This window comes from Myotis daubentonii, chromosome X (assembly GCF_963259705.1).
Source record: "Myotis daubentonii chromosome X, mMyoDau2.1, whole genome shotgun sequence".
In the NCBI taxonomy this organism is placed as follows: domain Eukaryota; kingdom Metazoa; phylum Chordata; class Mammalia; order Chiroptera; family Vespertilionidae; genus Myotis; species Myotis daubentonii.
This window is the reverse complement of record NC_081861.1, coordinates 128214586-128234267: the sequence shown is the minus strand read 5'-3', so window position 1 is coordinate 128234267 and position 19682 is coordinate 128214586. Positions and strand designations below refer to the sequence as shown.

The 19682-nt window shown below is 40.7% G+C and overlaps 2 protein-coding genes across 6 annotated transcripts in view; one reads left to right on the top strand and one right to left on the bottom strand.

Moving 5' to 3' along the window:
• The window catches only part of RPS6KA3 (ribosomal protein S6 kinase A3), a 133232-nt gene extending 125282 nt beyond the window's left edge, over positions 1–7950 (bottom strand). For 3 of the 5 annotated variants that reach the window (XM_059678550.1, XM_059678548.1, XM_059678551.1), the window contains exon 1: positions 7516–7606. Coding sequence is in view for 2 of the 5 variants with exons in the window: in XM_059678546.1 (XP_059534529.1) it covers positions 3692–3733; positions 7516–7584 (111 nt within the window). In the remaining 3 variants the exon portion in view is untranslated. Of the gene's footprint in view, positions 1–3691; positions 3734–7515 lie in introns of all 5 variants that reach the window. The other 2 variants (XM_059678546.1, XM_059678547.1) reach the window with 2 other exon arrangements.
• A 7536-nt stretch (positions 7951–15486) lies between these two features.
• On the top strand, positions 15487–16119 carry LOC132223800 (large ribosomal subunit protein eL18-like). Its single transcript, XM_059678826.1, has one exon. It carries the CDS (start codon positions 15518–15520, stop codon positions 16082–16084), a length of 567 nt encoding a protein of 188 aa, XP_059534809.1. The 5' UTR covers positions 15487–15517; the 3' UTR covers positions 16085–16119.
• The last annotated feature ends 3563 nt before the right edge of the window (positions 16120–19682 follow it).

The window sequence follows — 19682 nt, the reverse complement described above, 5'->3', positions numbered from 1 at the left end:
TTCTAACACATATCAAATGACTAAACCAAGTTTCCTATAACAAGCTCTGTGGACCAAAGGATTAGAGGCCAAGCTCTCAGGAATCTAGATGACCAGGTCAGATTTGAAGATGAGATCATCATCATATATCAGATTATAAAAATCAATTTACACGGTGAATAAAACATAATTTGTTTTCAAGGTATGTAAGAAACCACAGATATATTAGTCAAGATGGGGAATCTGATTTAAGTTATGTAGTGCTGTAATTCTATTTATATTAGCAAAAGACAAGAATGACAGGAAATATAAAAGCACTTTTGGATTTACACATAAGTGTAAAGTATCTAATATTCAGGAAACTAGCACTATTTCATGATGCCCCCCCCCCCAAAACATATATACACAAACACAACCTAAAAGACAATGTGGAGACCTGACTCCAGGTGGGGGAGTAGGCTAACTTTCGGTCTTCTAGCTCCTTGTTCTTAAGTTCATTCACATTCCTTCCTAGCTGACACCTTCAAGATAGGAAAGTAAATATGCAGAGTAGGTAACGTCAGTAATGGAGTTATTTCATTATGGTATGTTGAGGCATAAAATCACTGTTCATTAGTAGGTAATATGCCCATCAAATTACTCCTGACCCCAGAAGTATGTGTATATGATGGACAGAGATCAGAAAAAGGGTGAGGACACTATTTTACATTGCTTGTTAAGCTGTAAGTGTAAATCTTTTTAAAAAATAAAGTAACACTATTCCAAAGTTTAAAAAATAGCTGCATCAAAATATCATTAACCCTAGCTATCTGTAGTATAGTAACTTAACTTCTCTAGGCTTTAGTTTCCTCATCAGTTAAGTTAGAAGCAATTAATTTAAAAAGGGGAGAATGGGAGAAGTAGGCAAACTAACAGCAGCATAAAGTAGCAAATGGTAAAAGTCTTTAAAAACAGAATATATTACACATAAGTCACAGAGCAAGACAATGTCGGGGCCATTTAGTAGAGGCAATTAGTTTGACATTAAAGTAGAATATGGCCATTACTTGTCAGAACATTGCAAAAAAGGTTTACATTATTTTAAGCTTTTATTTAAATTATTATATTAAAATTTTTAGTTCACTACTAAGATGAAAAATTATTGTACAATTTAATTTGGAAAGATTTCAATTTAAAATAAAATAAAAACTCTTGACACTTAAAGAAAAACGCTTTGATACAGTCAATTAAACATAACAGCTCATTTCCAGGCAATATTGGATCATGTTACTACAGTTATTAGACTTTCCAAAACTGTGTTCTGCAAAGCATTTGTGTCCTTTGAGACTTCATAGGTGGTTCAGAAAAAAGGTTCTGACACTCAGTCTCAAATGCTGGGGCTATATCCTTTTTGCAGATTCATCAGGTATGCTATCATCTTAAAAGTTCTAAGTTATCCAGTAAAGATATTGGCCAAATCTTGTTTAACTCCACAATTCCCAAATTTATTTGATTATGCCATGCTCTTTTGTTTCTTTTGGAGGGGGGGGGATGGTTATTGGGGTACAGATATACCTTTAACATTTCCAGAGACTTCTTAGTTAAAGATATTGAAAGTACTATTTAAAGTCCCTTAAGTATCAATGCCACCTAACAGGCCAAATCCAAAGGATTATATTTCTAGACAGGAAAATCCAGTTACTCATGGCATATTCAAAAAAACCAAAACAAATGTGTTTAGAATAATGGGAAGGGAGATGTGCCATATCAATTTTTGTCCTTAAAAATGAAATTAACAGAACTGATCCTATGATTAAAAAGCACATTTTATTTTGGTATGATTTATAAAGTAAGTTAAAATCCTACCTATTGATGCCATGTACTGACTTCATTCATTTCTTGAGGGACACACTTCCTTTAATAGGTTGACATACAGGATATATGATATTTCACTGATTGTAAGACACAATCATGTGTAAGATACATTATTATCTTATGTATCACTAAGGAAAAAACCTACTGCTAATTAACGACATCCTAGGGATTATAATACACCCTCCAATTTGAGCAATGTTGAAATGTGAATATATTTCCCTTTCTTCCTTCTTCCGCACATATTTTTCAAAATGTCTATCTGTTTTCCCCCTTTAAAGACAATATGGGAGAGGAGAACAATACAAAAAAGAACAAGATTCAAGAGATTTCTGTTCACCTTACCCTTACAATTACATTCAGATATTATAATGGCTCTGTTTAAATAGATCAATCAAACAAATCATTTTTAATTGTTCTGCTTGATTCTGAAAAAAGAACACAGAACTTTCTCAGACAGTTCTGTTAAGAGATGATTCATTATAGCTATTATTTATTAAACACTTAAACCACATACTGAAACAAATGCTTTACATATATTATAATTTCATTTAATTCTCACCACAATCCCATGAGGTAGATATTTTCATCCCTATTTTACAGACTAGGATGCTGAAACATAGCAACATTAAATAACTTGCATAAGATTAAAAGTTATAAAGTGGCAGAGCCAGGACTCAAACCCAGGTCTTTATGACTCCAAAGCTATGCTATTTAACATTTTGCCATACACCCAAATTATCCCACAAAATAACTTCTAAATTGTAAGGAGATAAGTAAAATTTAGATATTTAACTGCTAGTAACTAATGTATTTATTTAAAGAAGGCCAAATGTATTAAATAACAATTATGTTCTATAAGCATATATTTTATCCTGAATCTGTTTTATAATATGTATACAGTATATTTGCGGTTTTGTTAACTCGATACATTTTACTTAACAATTAAGATGTACAGTTGTTTTAGCTTTGCTTTTATTCTATTTGCTATTAAATTGATAAACTGGTACATCTGAAATCTGGTAATGTTCCAGATAAATGATACAGGAAACTGTATCAACTCGGAAAGGGAGGGCATCTAATGTCAAGATTTAAAATACAGTTGCTTGTTTTGTCTTTTTATTATCTGAACTGGGGAATAGAATATGTAACACGTATTTGCACAACTGCATTCCAGTGCTTTAAAACTTATCTACCAAAGCACATGCACACCTGGGCACTATCACACTCATGTGTTACCAAGAAGAGACCACCAAGATGTCACTGTCGTGCACTGTGATCTTAGTTTAAAGCATCCAGTCTGCACTGGCAAATTGGACCACTTGCCGTCACCCATCAGTCCCAGTCTGGCAGATCATATGTTCCTGAGCATGGAACTTTAGGACCAATCTTGTCAATGACCAAAATGGTATCAATTTTTAAGCGGATGATAAATTTTTTAAAAATCTTTAGAACAATTCTTCTGCAATTCAAACTTCTGATAACTAACCTGCTATATTTTTATCATTCTATAATTTACAGAATGTCATATCCTTGGTCAAGAGTACACATCCCAATTATGCCACTCTTCTTATATAAAATAGAATAATACTCATTGTGATTTCTATAAATGTACTAAAGAAGAGGTAAAGTCTGCCTATACTTGTTTCTTTAATTAGATAAGCTTATTTATTTTAAAATTGAAATATACCAAACTTTCACATTTTGGATCAATCCCATTTATATAGGATCAAGCTGCCAAAATAAAGTAAATTTTCCTAAATTTTAGTTTAACAAAGACTGACAACCTATATTATAATCATTGAAAACAACATGTTCAGTAATGTGTCACAGTTTCTTGACAGTTGACATGTAACAATACCTGTCCTCTCCTCAGATCTTCACTTGGGGGAAAGAAAAAAACCTGAAAGGTGGTAAAAATGAACAGGAAAAGGAAAAGAAACTTAATAAAACATTTTTTGCAAAACCAATGATCATACTTTAATAGAATGTTTTTCCGTACAGATGAAATATAAGAAATCAAATATTGATATAGTAGAAACACTATAGAATCCGAAATAATTTTTGTGGTTAAAAATGGCTGCACAACGACTGAAGATGGTTTCCAACACAAGGGTCTCATTTTAATAAGGAAAATATTTATATAGTTACTAATTTTCTATGCATTATGGGTACTTGTTACTTAAAGGAATTCAGGTGGCTATTTTTATATAACACATTTCTATAAAGCAAAATTAACATCTTTAATTTTAGTTTTGAAAACTGTTCAGATTTAGCTTTACTACCATTTATTCTTACTCGACTGAAACTGACAAAACAAAAAAGTATCACTTTAGATCAGGTTTATTGTAATAATTGTAAAGATATTACAATTGTAAGGATATTACAAATTCAGCCTTATTCTAGGCTATCGTGTTCTGACCCATGCTTGAATTCAACCACAAGGGTTTTTATGTTGTTTTAAGCACCATGAGACCTATGTGAGGTCTTAAAGCAGGAAGGCCCTAAAGCAGTGGTTCTCAACCTGTGGGTCGCGACCCCTTTGGGGGTCAAACGACCCTTTCACAGGGGTCACCTAAGACCATCGGAAAACACATATATAATTACATATTGTTTTTGTGATTAATCACTATGCTTTAATTATGTTCAATTTGTAACAATGAAACTGGGGGCGGGGGGTCACCACAACATGAGGAACTGTATTAAAGGGTTGCGGCATTAGGAAGGTTGAGAACCACTGCCCTAAAGGATAGAAGAAACTGTCTGTACTTTTGGTAAGGTACTCGGGTGTTTGATTGTTCATATTTCAATGTAAGATTAAAATGATAATAACAGAGATAAGATTTATAATCACCCTATTCCTGACCTTCATAATTCATTCAGTGGACATCTACTGGGTCCATAATATGTCTGTGCCAGGCACTATGTTAAGTGTTGAGGATACAGAGAAAAAGTTTCTGCTTTCAAGAGTTCTACCAGGGATGAGACTATAAATGTAAATTCTTATAGAGACCAACCCTGAAATCTTTTAGCCTGGAGAGAAAAATTTGATTTATTTACTCAAGTCAAATGACTATTTTTTTTAAAAAATTATCCTGGTCTGGTAAAATACAACTATTCTCTGCTAAGAACTTACTGGGGAGGAGATGGTAAAATAGGAGTCCAATATAAGACTTCAGAACGAAAATTCTCAACTTTTTCCTTACTGGCTTCAGTATTTTCAAATTTGTATCACAAGCAATTTACTTGAAACAGTTAAACAACCAAAGGCAACAAAATATTTAAGGGCAACTTGTTAAAATGTAGTTTTAATAAATCTAGGCAACACTGGCTCTGTTTTGACATACCTTATGCTATATAATACCAAGAAAATTCTTTTAAAATGGCAAATTTTATAATCCTATCTGCCAGGTTCTGGAAACCATGACAGTAACTGAAATAATCAGGCTTTAACAAATGAGACCTCTGTAATACCATAATTGTTTCTGAAAAATACATGACCTCTAACTACAGGCTTATTTATTTATACCATGAATTTTTCCGCAAAGGATTTGAAGCAACTGCTCTGATATAAAGCAAAGCACAAGAATTAGATCCACCTGGCCTTGAATTATGGCTCTACCATTTACTATTTATAATCTTTGTGCCCTTAACTTCTAAGATTCAGTTTCTTAATCTGTAACAATGGGGACCATAAAGCTATTCTCCGGGGTTATAGGAAGGATAAAATGAAATAGTATGTAGCATAGTACCTGATATATAATAAGTCCTAAGTAAATATCAGCTCTGTGCCTTCCTTATCCAAATGTATGATATACAGAAAAAGGATATGGTGAAATTTTAAGTGATTTTTTTACACATTAATGCATACCAAGCAGAAATGTGGACTGATTATGAGTTGCAAATGTTAACGTTTGCATCTAAAATTCAGACTCAAAGCAAATGAAATTTCTTTCCACAAGGTCAGCACTTTGAGAACATATTTTGTTAACCTTTTTAGCTATATTATTTAACAAAAAAAATTCTGAGGGAAAAGAGCCCCGGAATACTATTTTTCACACGATCCATTCACAGGATGATTGAACATTCTAAATTTGATTTTCTTATAAAAAGACTTATAGTATTAGTTAGCTAACATATTTTTTAAATGAAATTCTCGTAATTCTGCCAGTCCTAATATCATGATTTCCTTTTTAAAAAAATTAGGTAACATATATCAATGTCTTTTCTATTAAAGAGCAGCGCTTAGTTTAGGGTTTAAAAATACAACCCAAGTGGCAAAATACCAAGCACCAAATCGTAAGCACTATTACAACTCTACCTGCGTTTAAGCAGAGCGTTTTATACAGCAGTGGAGGGGAGTAGGAAAAAATTGAAAAAGCGATTTGAAGTGATCCTTCTTCCCCTTCCCCTTCTTTATTCTCGAACATTATGTCCCGCATCTCAGATCAAACTGAGCCTTGGTCTTACTGACGTAACCAGTAACCCTATCCACCGCTCAGCTCACACTGCGGAGGCTGGCAGGGCAGTGGCTGCCGCCAAGTACACCACTCATCAGAGCCTGCCCCATTCCACCCCCGCGTTTCAGTCATGCTTTCCAGAAATGGGGTCACTCACACAGTAACTATTACACACACACACAGCCTACCATCCTGTAATCCCCCAAAGTCCGCTGCGGGGATAGAAGACAGCAAAAAGTCAAGAAGGAAGAATCACAGAAGCGCCACCATCAGGAATTGATTTTCCACTCCGGAGAGGAGCGCGGATGCCCGGGAATGGGTCTTGCCTGGGTTATTTTTGCAGACCCTGAGTTGGTTCTGGGACCTCAGGAGCGGCTGCGAAAAGCTCGGTGCTCCGGTGTGTCCGGGGAAATTGTCTGGTTATATTTGGGTTTTTGGCATTCGGGTAGGTGTCTCAGTCAGGGACGGTCACCAGATCCAGGGGCGACGAAACCCAGAAAGCCTTTTAGGGCGACTGCTGATCTCCTTGAATATCACCCTCTCACCTCCACGGACAGGAAACTCAAGTTAAACTCGCAGGAACGGGGTCCTCGAGCTCAGCGACCTCAGAAACGGGGGTTGGGGGTGGGGGGAGACCTCAGGCTTCCACTTTCTCCTTTGCGGCAGCAGAAAGGGCTGCGGCAGATGGGGGGGGGGGAGCAAAAACCCTTGGCTGTCCTGCACCCCTTACCCGAAACCCCCACAGGTCGCCTGCCCTGGGCGGTTCCTGCCCCCGCGCACTGGTCTCCCCGCAGCAACCCTGTCCCCAGGCCGGACTCAAGAGTCCCTGCTCCGTAGGGAACACAATCCATACCCCTCATTCATACCCCAAAGCCACCAGGGTCCATGGAAGCCCCCAACCACGCAGGGCCAAACTTCCCAACTCCTCGCAAGACCCCACTCCGCCTCCCGCTTCCCCCACGCAAAGTTGATTAAAATCGGCTTCTTGCAAAGCCCCAGCGCCCACTCCAAACCCCACGCGCCACCACACCACAGCCCCCCGAGCGAGGGTGGGTGGAAGAGAAGGGCAAACAGACCAACCCCAACTACCCGAACCGGAATCCCAGAGCCAGGGGACAAGCGGGCGGCAGAAGAAGGGGCCGAGTGGCCAGCTCCGGGAAGGGAAGCCAGCTGGCGGGGTCGAGAGGAGGGGGCGCGCCGGCCCCGGCCACCAGGCTGCACTCACCTCAGCGCTGTCGGACGGGCTCTCCACAGCCATCTTCTGCCACGGGTCCGCCAGCTGCGCCAGCGGCATCTTCCCCCCCGGCCCACCGCCTTCACCGCCTCCTCCCTCCCCACCCGCCCCGCGGCCGGCCCGACTCAGTCGCCGCCCGAGCCCCACGGCAGCGGCGGCGGCAGCAGCAGTAGCAGCGGCTCCCCTGGCAAGGGCTCGGCGTCGACACCGACCCTCGAACACCGCGCGCCCAGCTGGAGACGCCCGCGCGCCAAGCGAGAGCCTCGCGCTGCTGCCCGGCACCGGGTCTCGCCCCTTTCTTCCTCTCCTCCTTCCGCCGCGGGGACTACAGCTCCGCCCCCCGCCGCCGGTTCCCGCGCCCGCTCCCAGCAGAATAGCAGCCGCCGCGCGCTCCCCCACTTCCGCTCACAACATGGCGCCTAAGCGGTACCTGTCTCTCAGAGCTAGGCTCAGCCGGCGCCGCCACCGCGCGCGCACTCGGGGGGCGGGGCTTGCGAAGACACGCCCCCGGCCGCCAGGCTTGGCTCCGCCCTCCTTCCTCGCCCCAGCCTCAGCTTCTGGGCCTCGCCTACTTTCAGGAAGGGCGAGCCCCAGAGATCTGGGGGCGTGGGCGAGAGGCGGGGGGGAAGAAGAGGTGAAAAGGCAGGAGGGGCAAAAGGCTGGGAGTCTTTAACTACTTTGGGTCCAAGCAGGTCGGAGGCTCCTGTGCAGCTGTGGAGGGAGATGGGAGAGGCGCAGGGGGCACAGCCTGGTGCCCAGGATCCAGGGAACGGGCATGGATGTGTCTATTCGGCCCCTCTCCTCTGTGGGAGCGTATGGGCACACCGAGTCTATGGGTACATCCCCCAATGGGCAGGACCCGCCCTCTCCAGAGTCACAAGCTGGGCATTCACCTGGCTCCCCATACCTCCTCCCACCACGGGGACGTCTGAAGGCTTCTTGCCCAGGAGCCCCCCTGGGAGTTAGGCTCTCAGTTTGATTCAAGGCTCTCCAAATTAACGCTCTTCTGTTATATTTTAAATATTTGGAATTCATTCATCTTACATGAATCACTCCCCCCCACCCCCAGACCGCAGAGCCCTTAAAACCCCCCACTCCTTGCTGCCTAAATCTTCACGAAGGAGAGAAAACAAGCAGGTTCCTTAAGGCTACCCGCGACTCTCGGCAGGGATTGGGGGATTATTATAAAATATCTTGTTGGCAGGAGCCCGGGGTTCCTGCTCTTTTATTGACTTTAAATAAATAAAAGATTAGATTTAAAAACCAGGCAGGCCTTGGGGTGCAGGAGGAGGAGAAAGGGAGGTGTTCTAACTCCTCCTTCCTAAGATAGGGAAGCCCTGGGTTAAGGAAACCCAATCCCCTAGACGGTAACTGGCGCCCAAGAGGACAAGGAGAGAGTGAGAGAGTGTGGGGAGAGGACTGAACATTGGGATCAGGTCTCGAAGGGGGCGGGAGGGGGGAGGATGCGACCCCGAGTGCCCCGTGTCTGGTGCCAAGGCGAGCTCACTGCGCCGGGCAGAAAGGTAGAAAAGCCGCTGCGCTGTTTGGAAAGCTAGGGCAGCCACTGGCTAATCATCCTACAAGGAGAAAGAAAAAAAAAATAAGGGGAGCGCTCCAGGCCCTCATTCCGTGAGGCCTCCGCCCAGGCGTCCGGCCCTCCCATGCCCAGCGACTACAGCGCGTCCCCGCTGCGCTCCCAGCGCACGCCTTTTAACAGCTCCCTTTTATTGTCCAGGGACCTAGACACCTGGAGAGCCCTAGCCTACCTCCTGAAAGCAGGTGTGAGGATGAGGTTAGAGCCCCACACCTAGCCTACCCGTAGTGCAAGGTTTCGCGCTGCGCCAGTCAGGTGTTGGACTTTTTTTCTTTTTCTTTATTGATTAAGGTATTACATATGTGTCCTTATCCCCCCCCCCCCACTCCCGATTCATGCCCTCACCCCTCTGGTGTCTGTGTCCATTGGTTAGGCTTACGTGCATGCATACAAGTCCTTTGGTTGATCTCTCCCCCTCCCCCCTCCATCCCCTACCTTCCCTCTGAGGTTTGAGCATCTGATCGATGTTTCTCTGTCTCTGGATCTGTGTTGGACTTTTGCTGCAGCCTTCGCAGGCGCTCGCGCCTTGGCACAGGCCACCCAGACACCCAGAGGAGGCTTCATCTGTTTTTATTTTGAGAACTAGAGGAATAACTTTCAAGACAAAGTTAATTGACCTGCAAAAGTAATGTGATAGTGTTGCAGGAATTAAGCATTAAACAAACTGTAAATAATGGTCTAAAGTACCACTTGAACAGCTAGCTGTCTTACACATAGGATCAACTTAGTAAGTATTTGTGAATTGATTTAGAAAAATACACTATTATCCCACCTTTTGCCCCAAAAGAAAAGAAAGCGAATTTTTCTCTTTTGGTTAACAGTAAATTTTTTTTTTAAATATTAAACCCAAGAATGGTGAAACCACTCTCTGGCCCGGAGAGTTTGGGGAAATCAAACGAGGCTGGGGGGCTGTTCTTGTAGGTGGCAGCAAAAGGAGTTATGTGAACATAGAAGCTGATATTGTTTTGAGCAGGATTACTTTTTTTTTTCTTGTTTAAGCAAGAAAAACTCAAAGTGTAGTTATTCAAAGACTAGTTGCCTCTAGAGATCACCCTGAGCAGGCTAATGTGGTAGCCACTGGACACAGGTGGCTCTTGAGTACTTAAAATAAGGTTGGCTGGAACATCCATGGGCTGCCTCCTGCACACACCTACTGGGGATCGAGCCCAAACCCTGGAATCGAACCTGTGACACTCAACCACTTAGCCACACTGGCTGGGCTCTTTTAACTTTTTATGTGATGACTATAAGATGTATCTTTACACATGTGGCTTACTTTTAAAGATTGGCATTATAGTTCTATAGGACAGTACTGCTTTAGAACTCTCCTTTTACATTGAGCCTTTTATGTATTCCTACAAGTCGTATAATGTGATATCCTCACATTACACTGTCTTTTGAACTCCTGGGTGCAAAATCACCAGAAAGGGCTGATCCAGTTACCTACTGATTCTATGCCACCCCCCCCTCCCCAACACACACATAAACTTCTCAGTCAGAACGAAAATATTGGGAAGTTATTACTTGAACTGCAGCAAAGGGAAACAGTAAACCTCAGTTGAAAATGTGGACTAGATTTCCAGGAAATCATCCCTGATGTATGACAGGACAACCAGATTTAACCTCCTATATCCCCAACAATTTCCTACTATAATTATAACCTTTGTATACAAGTTTAAGTGGACATTTACTTAACAAAATAACATTTGTTCAAAAAATGGAGTTACATCAGTCTGGAAAAGTTCCAAGATGACTAACTATGGCTCATGGCACAATCTCTACCTCACATACATCCAAAATTCACAGCTCTTTTACATATGGGTTTGTCACTACTATAGAAAACCCATAGCATAATCATCACCTCTCTGAAAAAGATCTTTTCTTTACACTATCTGAAGAAGTTATTTTTTACACAAAAAGAAAAAATAATCACTGGAAACTAACTATTTTTTCCAGAGAGAAAGAAAGATAAAGCTTAGGCTCAAATTTCATCTCAGTTAAGACAATAATGAAACAAAATACATGGTGATGTATCTTTCATGGGTATGAATTTTGGGTTTTCTTTGAAATTTCCCAAATAAAAATTAAGGCTATTTTCTTGATTGACACATATCTCAAGAGACAACAGGAATTTCTATATCTAGTTGAGAATATGCAAATTTTGGAAAATGTAAGGATCTTCCCTAGATTCCCCTCCAGATATAAAGTTCAATAATTCTAGAATTGTAGATGATGAAGTATACCAATAAAATCTATAATTAACTAAAGGGAAGACATTCCATGATACATATACTTAAAATGTTTACTTTAACATTCTTCCCAGTTAGGCAATATGGAATCATGATAAAAGCAGAGACAGGCCTATGTCCAAACTCCAGGTTCCTTTGCGTCTCTCAGCTTTAACTTGAAGGCCTAGAACAAGATCTGGCACAGAGTAGTTGCTCAACAAATATTTGCTGAATAAAATTTGTTTTCCTTTCCTGAAAATAAGGATAATAATAACCACCTCACAGAATTGCTGGGAGGATGAAATGGAGATAATGTCTGTAAAGCATTAAGCACAGAGCCTGCCACATAGAAGCACTCAATAAACGGAGCTATTGTTTTCAGCTTCAGAAAGGGAGTATTCCTGCATAGATAATGTAATTCAAATACTTCACTCTTGAAAGTTATTTCTTTCCATTTGTTGTCTGAGCATTTTTTCATGGTATAATCATTTATTTAGGGCACTCTTGTATCACACAAAAAAATGATACTGAGTAACTTCCTGTGGAATTCAGCAAAAGAGCATGTAGGGTAACTTACTGTTCTGTTTTTCAAGCCACATATGTTGAAAGGAAAATGATTACAGGTCAGTTGCCTCATAAGCTATGATCAAAACTTTGTTTATGTAATACGCAAAAGAAACTAACAAATGTATGATTCAAAGTTAACATTACCTGACTCATAGTTATGTTGGGAATATGGGAGGAACAGGGAAGTATGGAGGGGAGGTCTGTGTCAGGCATGCTTTAATGTTTTCTTTTATTGTTTTCCAAAATGTTTAATCCTTAGAGGTGCCATTTTATTTCAGAGTTGTTTGAAGGGAAAGAATTATGGGGCTTTGAGACTTGACAAGGAACTGAGAAGCCATTCCTAGAGCTTTAATAAGCTACTGTTTTTCTTTAGTTTTCATTTTACTAGAACAGAAAAGATCCACTAAATGTGACTGTTTATAAACACTTATTCATAAGAGAGAGAATACATTCCAATTGCCTTTTCAAACTGATATTAAAACGGCTGCCTTAAGATTAACCAAAATCACAGTATACAGTATTCCTTCAGAGGATAAACATCCCCATTTTATAACTATCAATTTAGTTTGGTTGGTTAGAGCAGTGGTTCTCAATTTTTTTTCAGTCTACAAACCATTTTGAAGCAAAAAAACCAGGGACCACCAGTTTCTACTCATCACTATGAAAGAGAAACCACTCAAAGGTTATGAAACTGTTGTTTTAGAACATGGCTGTTATTGTGGTTACATTCTTTATTTTTTAAGTTTATATTTGTGCTTTTGAGTGTAGATTTGAGTCTGTAGCTAGAAAAGATACTTCAAAAAATATCCTGACTTTTTAGTGACTTGCATTTAAGACTAGCCCATAATCAGACCTCAATTAAAGAAGTGACTTTGGGAAAACTATGGAATTAAGTGGAACTCCATTCCTTGACCACCAACTGAACCCCAGTTCTCTATGCTTGGGAAATATGCAGCTATAATCACAAAAATTGTGGGAGTGAGGCAGTGTCAAATCAGGTCTGTTGCTAGAAAAACTGGCTGTGGATTAAAAATGCCATATTTGTTAATGAAGTACATTTTCAACAAACGACACATCAATTATGATTTCAGTAGCTTATTTTCAAGTCATGTTCATGCTAACAGGTAAAATAAATACTTTGGGGGTATAAATATTAAGGAATTCATTTATTAAAAAGAAATCAAATCAAATTTAAATAGTTTGTAAATTGCCTGTTAAATAAGCTATGGATTTTATAGATTGAATTAAATTTTAAGAAACCCCACCTAATGAATCTATATGCAAATGTTGAGTCCATATGTAAGCAAGAATAAACCAAATGGAAATAGCATTGGCAGTTTTGGACACTATCCTCTTATATAATGATGGTTGTGTTGACAGTAACAGCTAGACATTTATTGAGTATATACTATGTGTCAGGCTGTATTAAAAGCGTTTCACATGTATTAACTTCTTTAATCATTGTTGTACTCTTCAGAATACTAAATATATAGTAACAGCTATTGAGTACTTGCAAACTATTAAATGGTTTACATACATTATCTTGTTTCAGTCTAACAATAGGTTTTATTAGCAAATGTTAGTGTTTTATTCTGATAAAGAATGAATGTTTTTCACTATAATTAATTCTTTCAAAAAATGTCAGGGAAATTCTTGGGGGAAATGTATCATAAAATATAATTGAATAAGTACTTAAAGGTGTCTTTATTAAATTTATCTGCATGTTATATCACTTTCTTTAAAATATTTTTATTGATTTCAGCAAGAGAGAGAGAGAGAGAGAGAGAGAGAGAGAGAGAGAAAGAGAGAGAGAGAGAGAGAGAGAGAGAGAGAGAGAGAAACATCAATGATGAGAGAGAATCATTGATTGGCTGCCTCCTGCAGGTCCCCCACTGGGCATATAGCTGGCAACTGAGAGTATGCCCTGACCAGGAATCTAATGGTGACCTCCTGATTCATAGGTCAATGCTCAACCACTGAGTCATGCTGGTTGGGCTCATTTCGCTTTCTTAATCTTTATTTTATTTCACCTTTGTGGAGACAGCAAGATTCTGTGAATGTCATTTTGAAAAAGAGAGTTTCAGTTTCTCCAAAGAGCAATGTAAGACTTTTGAAAGGATGCTAAAAAATAATTTTCAAACAAAAACTTTATTTTCCATAGTCCATAATGAGTCTTTAGACCACTGTTATGGGTTGAATTATGTACTCCCATAGTAATCTGTTGAAGTCTCAACATTAAGTACCTAAGAATGTGACCTTAATTGGAAACAGGGTCATTGTAGATATAATTAGTTAAGATGAGGTCATACTTGAACCGAGTGGGCCCCTAATCCAATACGACTGGTGACCTTATAAGAAGATGGCCATGTGAAGACAGACACTGGGAGAATGCCATGTAAAGAAAGAGGATTGGAATGATGGATCTACAAGCCAAGGAATGCCAAGGATTGCTGGCAAACCACCAGAAGCTAGGAAGACGCAAGGAGCTAGGAAGAGGCGAGGAAGGATTCCTTTATAGATTTCAGAGGAAGCATGATCTGCTGTCACCTTGATTTTTGACTTTTAGACCCTAGAATTGTGAACAATAAATTTCTGCTTTTTTAAAGCATCCACTTTGTAGTACTTTATTATGGCAGCTCTAGCAAACTGATACAACCACTGAGAAGATATTTGCTCATACACTTGCATAGCATTTTTCACTTCTGAAACCACTGTATCTACTATTATGGATGTTGTAAAATAATAGATACATCTCTGTAAGCAATAGGAAAAATAATGATAGGGAGGAATTTAGAAATTGTTTAAAAATGGATAGGAACAGAACCTAGAATTTAACGTCTTCAGGTGAAACTCTTAATGCTATCAAAATAAACCCTGCCTTTTATTTATGGATCTCTGGATCTCTCAAATTCTATATGAGCAATTTCAGTATAGTATAGTATAGTATAGTATAGTATAGTATAGTATAGTATAGTATAGTATATAGTATAGTATAGTATAATATAATATAGACTCATTACTTATTAGACTAAAGTGAACAAAATTATGCTATATCTTCCTAAATCTCTTCTTCCGTCTGGGAGGTCTGTGTTTGGGCCAATTTAGTTTTTCATTTAGAAAGTAACTTTTCTTCCTGTACTTCTCAAGGTGGTTTGGGGCATTATCTACTTAGTTCCCCAAGTTAGAAATCTAGAGTTCAGCCCCTCACCCTACCATACTCTCTTTTGCCCAAATTTCTACATTATTTGACAGTTGATTCTGCTTTCTAATCTAGGTTCTGTCAAACTCTCCTACTCGATCACCCCATTAGAGCTCAGGCTGCCACTATCTCTGGCCTGTATTGTAACAGATCCCTTTGGAACCTTCCAAACTTTCACCTGTTCTCCACATTATGGACAAAGGGTGCTTCTTAAAATGAAAATGTAATGTTGTTCATGCCCTGCTTAAAACCCACAATGGATTTCCATAGCTTAGAATAAAATTCCAGCACCATTGCATAGATGCAAGAAGCCCGCCTTTTCCTCCAGCCATTAATGGAAATTAATGATAAGTAATTAAGAATGTATCCTCTCTTTCCGGACCTGGTGGAGCAGAAGGCGCCATCATGGGAGTCGACATCCGCCACAACAAAGACCGAAAGGTTCGGCGCAAGGAGCCCAAGAGCCAGGACATCTACCTAAGGCTGTTGGTCAAGCTATACAGGTTTCTGGCCAGAAGAACCAACTCCACCTTCAACCAAGTGGTGCTGAAGAGGTTGTTCATGAGCCGCACCAACCGGCCGCCTCTGTCCCTTTCCCGGATGATCCGCAAGATGAAGCTTCCTGGCCGGGAGGGCAAAACCGCCGTGGTTGTAGGGACTATAACCGATGACGTGAGGATACAGGAGGTGCCCAAACTGAAGGTGTGTGCCCTTCTTGTGAGCAGCCGCGCCCGGAGCCGCATCCTCAAGGCTGGGGGCAAGATTCTCACCTTCGGCCAGCTGGCCCTGGACTCCCCCAAGGGTTGTGGCACCGTCTTGCTTTCTGGTCCTCGCAAGGGCCGCGAGGTGTACAGGCATTTCAGCAAGGCCCCAGGAACCCCCCACAGCCACACCAAACCCTACGTGCGATCCAAGGGCCGGAAGTTCGAGCGTGCAAGAGGCCGCCGGGCCAGCCGCGGCTACAAAAACTAACCCTAAATCCTATCATGTTATTAAAGGTTTTGGATGCTGGAAAAAAAAAAAAAAGAATGTATCATGCCTTTCTTGTATAAACTGTATTCCATATTAAAAATGTTGATAAAAATTCTTTTATTTATTTATTTATTTATTTATTTATTTAATCTTTATTGTTCAGATTATTATAATTGTTCCTCCTTTTCTCCCCATAGCTCCCCTCCACCTGGTTCCCACCCCACCCCCTGCCTTCCCCACCACCACCACTGTCCTCGTACATAGGTATATGATTTTTGACCAGTCTCTTCCCACGCCCCCACACCCCCTTCCCCCGAGAATTGTCAGTCCACTCCCTTTCTATGCCCCTGATTCTTTTCTATTCACCAGTTTACTCTGTTCATCAGATTTTTTATTCACTTGATTTTTAGATTCACTTGTTGATAGATATATATTTGTTGTCACTTTGTTGTTCATAATTTTTATCTTTACCTTTTTCTTTCTTCTTCTTCCTCTTCTTAAAGAATACCCTTCAGCATTGCATATAATCCTGGTTTGGTGGTGATGAACTCCTTTAGTTTTTTTTTTTTTTTTTTTATCTGTGAAGCTCTTTATCTGACCTTCAATTCTAAATGATAGCTTTTCTGGGTAGAGTAATCTTGGTTGTAGGTTCTTGCTATTCATCAGTTTGAATATTTCTTGCCACTCCCTTCTGGCCTGCAAAGTTTCTGTTGAGAAATCAGCTGACAGTCCTATGGGTACTCCCTTGTAGGTAACTAACTGTTTTTCTCTTGCTGCTTTTAATATTCTCTCTTTGTCTTTTGCCCTTGCATTTTAATTATGATGTGTCTTGGTGTGGTCCTCTTTGGATTCCTTTTGTTTGGGGTTCTCTGTGCTTCCTGGACTTGTAAGTCTCTTTCTTTCACCATGTAGGGGAAGTCTTCTGTCATTATTTCTTCAAATAGGTTTTCAATATCTTGCTCTCTCTTCTGGCACCCCCATAATTCGGATGTTGGTACGCTTGAAGTTGTCCCAGAGGCTCCTTGCACTATCTTCATATTTTTGTACTCTTTTTTCCTTTTGCTTTTCCGGTTGAGTGTTTTTTGCTTCTTCGTATTTCAAATCTTTGACTTGATTCTTGCGATCCTCTAGTCTGCTGTTGGATCTCTGTATATTATTCTTTAATTCAGTCAGTGTATGCTTAATTTCTAATTGGTCCTTTTTCATATCCTTGAGGGTCTCATTATATTTCTCAGAGATTTCTAGAAGATTCTTGAGTAACCTTATAATCGTGGTTTTGAACTCTATATCCAGTAGTTTGCTTTCCTCCATTTCTTTCATTTGTGACCTGTTTCTTTGTCTCCACATTTTGGCTGCTTCCCTGTGTTGATAGAGTGGTTTTGTGTGCTAGGTGTCCTATAGGGCCCAGTGGCTCAGCCTCCCTAATCACTCTTGGTTCACCCCTTTGTGGGTTGTGTGCACAGTCTTGTTGTAGTTAAGCCTTGATTGCTGTTGGTATCACTGGGAGGAATTGACCTCCAGGCCAATTGGCTGCGAGGACCAGTTGTGTCTACAATGTGAGAACTTCTGTGCTAGAAACACCCTTATGGCATAGCACTTGCTTCAGCGAGGCTTTGGCACTCATTGAGTCTGCCCCCTGAGTGTGTCCCTTATGGATGTGAAGAGTTGTAATCTGGATGGTCTCACTCTGACTACTGGGTACACTGGCTCTTGGATCTCCAAGGAGGTGCAAAGTCAGCCACTGCCTGAGGCCACCCAGCAGGGGCTACAGAGAGATCTGCAGATTCCTCCTCTTTGTTTGGGGTTTGGAGGTGCCCAGATGAGGTGCAGCTGTGAAGCAATGCAGGCTGCTGATGAGCCTTAGGCCTTCTTTTGGAAGCTCTGGGGTTCTCTGACCCAGCTGCAGTTTGACAGATTTTTAGGCAGAGAAAGGCCAGGCCATTTGTATGCAAAGGTCTCTGCATACAGCTTGGTTGGGGTTGTAAATTAGATGGGGTGGGGTTGTAAATTAGGTGGGTTGGGGTTTCAGGGAATCACCAGGGCAGAGAAAACAGCAATGGCTGCCCATCAGCCCTGCCCCAAAGAGGCCCCGGCGTCTCTGTGTCCCGCGGCCCATGCAGGAACAATGAATGCTGCAAGCACCTCTGTGAGAAAGCCACCCCCACCTTCCGGCCCGATGCCAGACATTCCAGTTTCTCTCCATATGAGTCTGGGTCCCCAGAGTCTCACCTGGAACTGGAGTTCAGAGCAGTCAGGAGCTTATATCTCCCTCCCGATTGAAAAAGAGAACAGTGTACCCAGCTGCCAGCCTCTTTCGCACACGCCTCCATGCCTCCACACTTCCACACCTCTGCACCTCCTACCGGACTCAATGTGCTTTTCTCTTTCCTTCTAGTTGTAGAATTTCCACTCAGCCAGCCTTCCCGTGGTTCTGGATGATATTTGTTTTGTCTTTTAGTTGTAGTTTTAATGTGCTTGTGCGTGGCAGCAAGTTCAGGTGTTTACCTATGCCGCCATCTTGGTTTTCCTTGATGAAAGTTCTTTATAGAAAAATACTGACTTATAAATGTAGAAGGAATGATATCATTAGAAAAGCACCATAATGAACAAATTGATTCAAGCAACAATTGTAAATGAATGAAGCTATTAGATGAAAAGTAGATGGGGAACTTGAAATTGGAGGGATTAGTCTATTGCCACCTGAACTCACACACAAACAAAATTTAAACAATTAAACACCATAAGCCTTTTATGCCCTAGCCAGTTTGGCTCAGTGGATAGAGCATTGGCCTGTCGACTAAAAGGTCATGGGTTTGATTCTGGTCAAGGGCACATGCCCGAGTTGCAGGCTCAGTCCCCAGTAGGGGGTGTGCAGGAGGCAGCCAATCAATGATTTTCATCATTGATGTTTCTATCTCTCTCCCCCTCTCCCTTTCTCTCTGAAATCAATAAAAATATATTTAAAAAAATAAACACTATGAGTTTTTTATGTCATGAAATAGGAAGCATAAAATACTACCTATGAAATATTCTTTCCAAAAACCTGAAGTGAAATTCAATTAAGCCATTTAGAACTACACTGGCCAATACAATAGCTCTTGTCACATGTGACTATTAAACTTTAAATTAAGTAAAATAAATTTTTAAAAAATTCAGTTCCTTTTTTCCACTAACCACATTTCAAGTGTCAAATTTTCACCTGCGGCTAGTGGCTACAGTATCAGTGCATGTTATAGAACATTCCACCATGACAGAGTGTTCTATTTAATAGAGTTGCTCTAGTGCTAACTTCTGTTTTAGGCAAAAAGTGGGCTAGAGAAAGAGATTAAATGACACTAGAAACAAACAAATAGACAAATATATTAAATATGATATATTCTTCAGGTTTAGTTGACCCAGTTTCTGCAACGAGTAGATGGAATGAATAAAAAAGGGAAAATAATAATGCTTTATACTAAAAGAGACAACCAGATGTAATGCATGGACCTTGTTTGGATCCCAATTTGAACAAGCCAATTATAAGTATACTAGAGGCCCGATGCACAAAATTCGTGCAAGAGTAGGCCTTCCTTTTCCCAGCTGCTGGCACCAGCTTCCC

What these genes read in the sequence shown, in the direction of transcription:
- LOC132223800 (XM_059678826.1), top strand. Translation starts at nt 15,518, where the DNA reads ATGGGAGTCGACATCCGCCACAACAAAGACCGAAAGGTTCGGCGCAAG.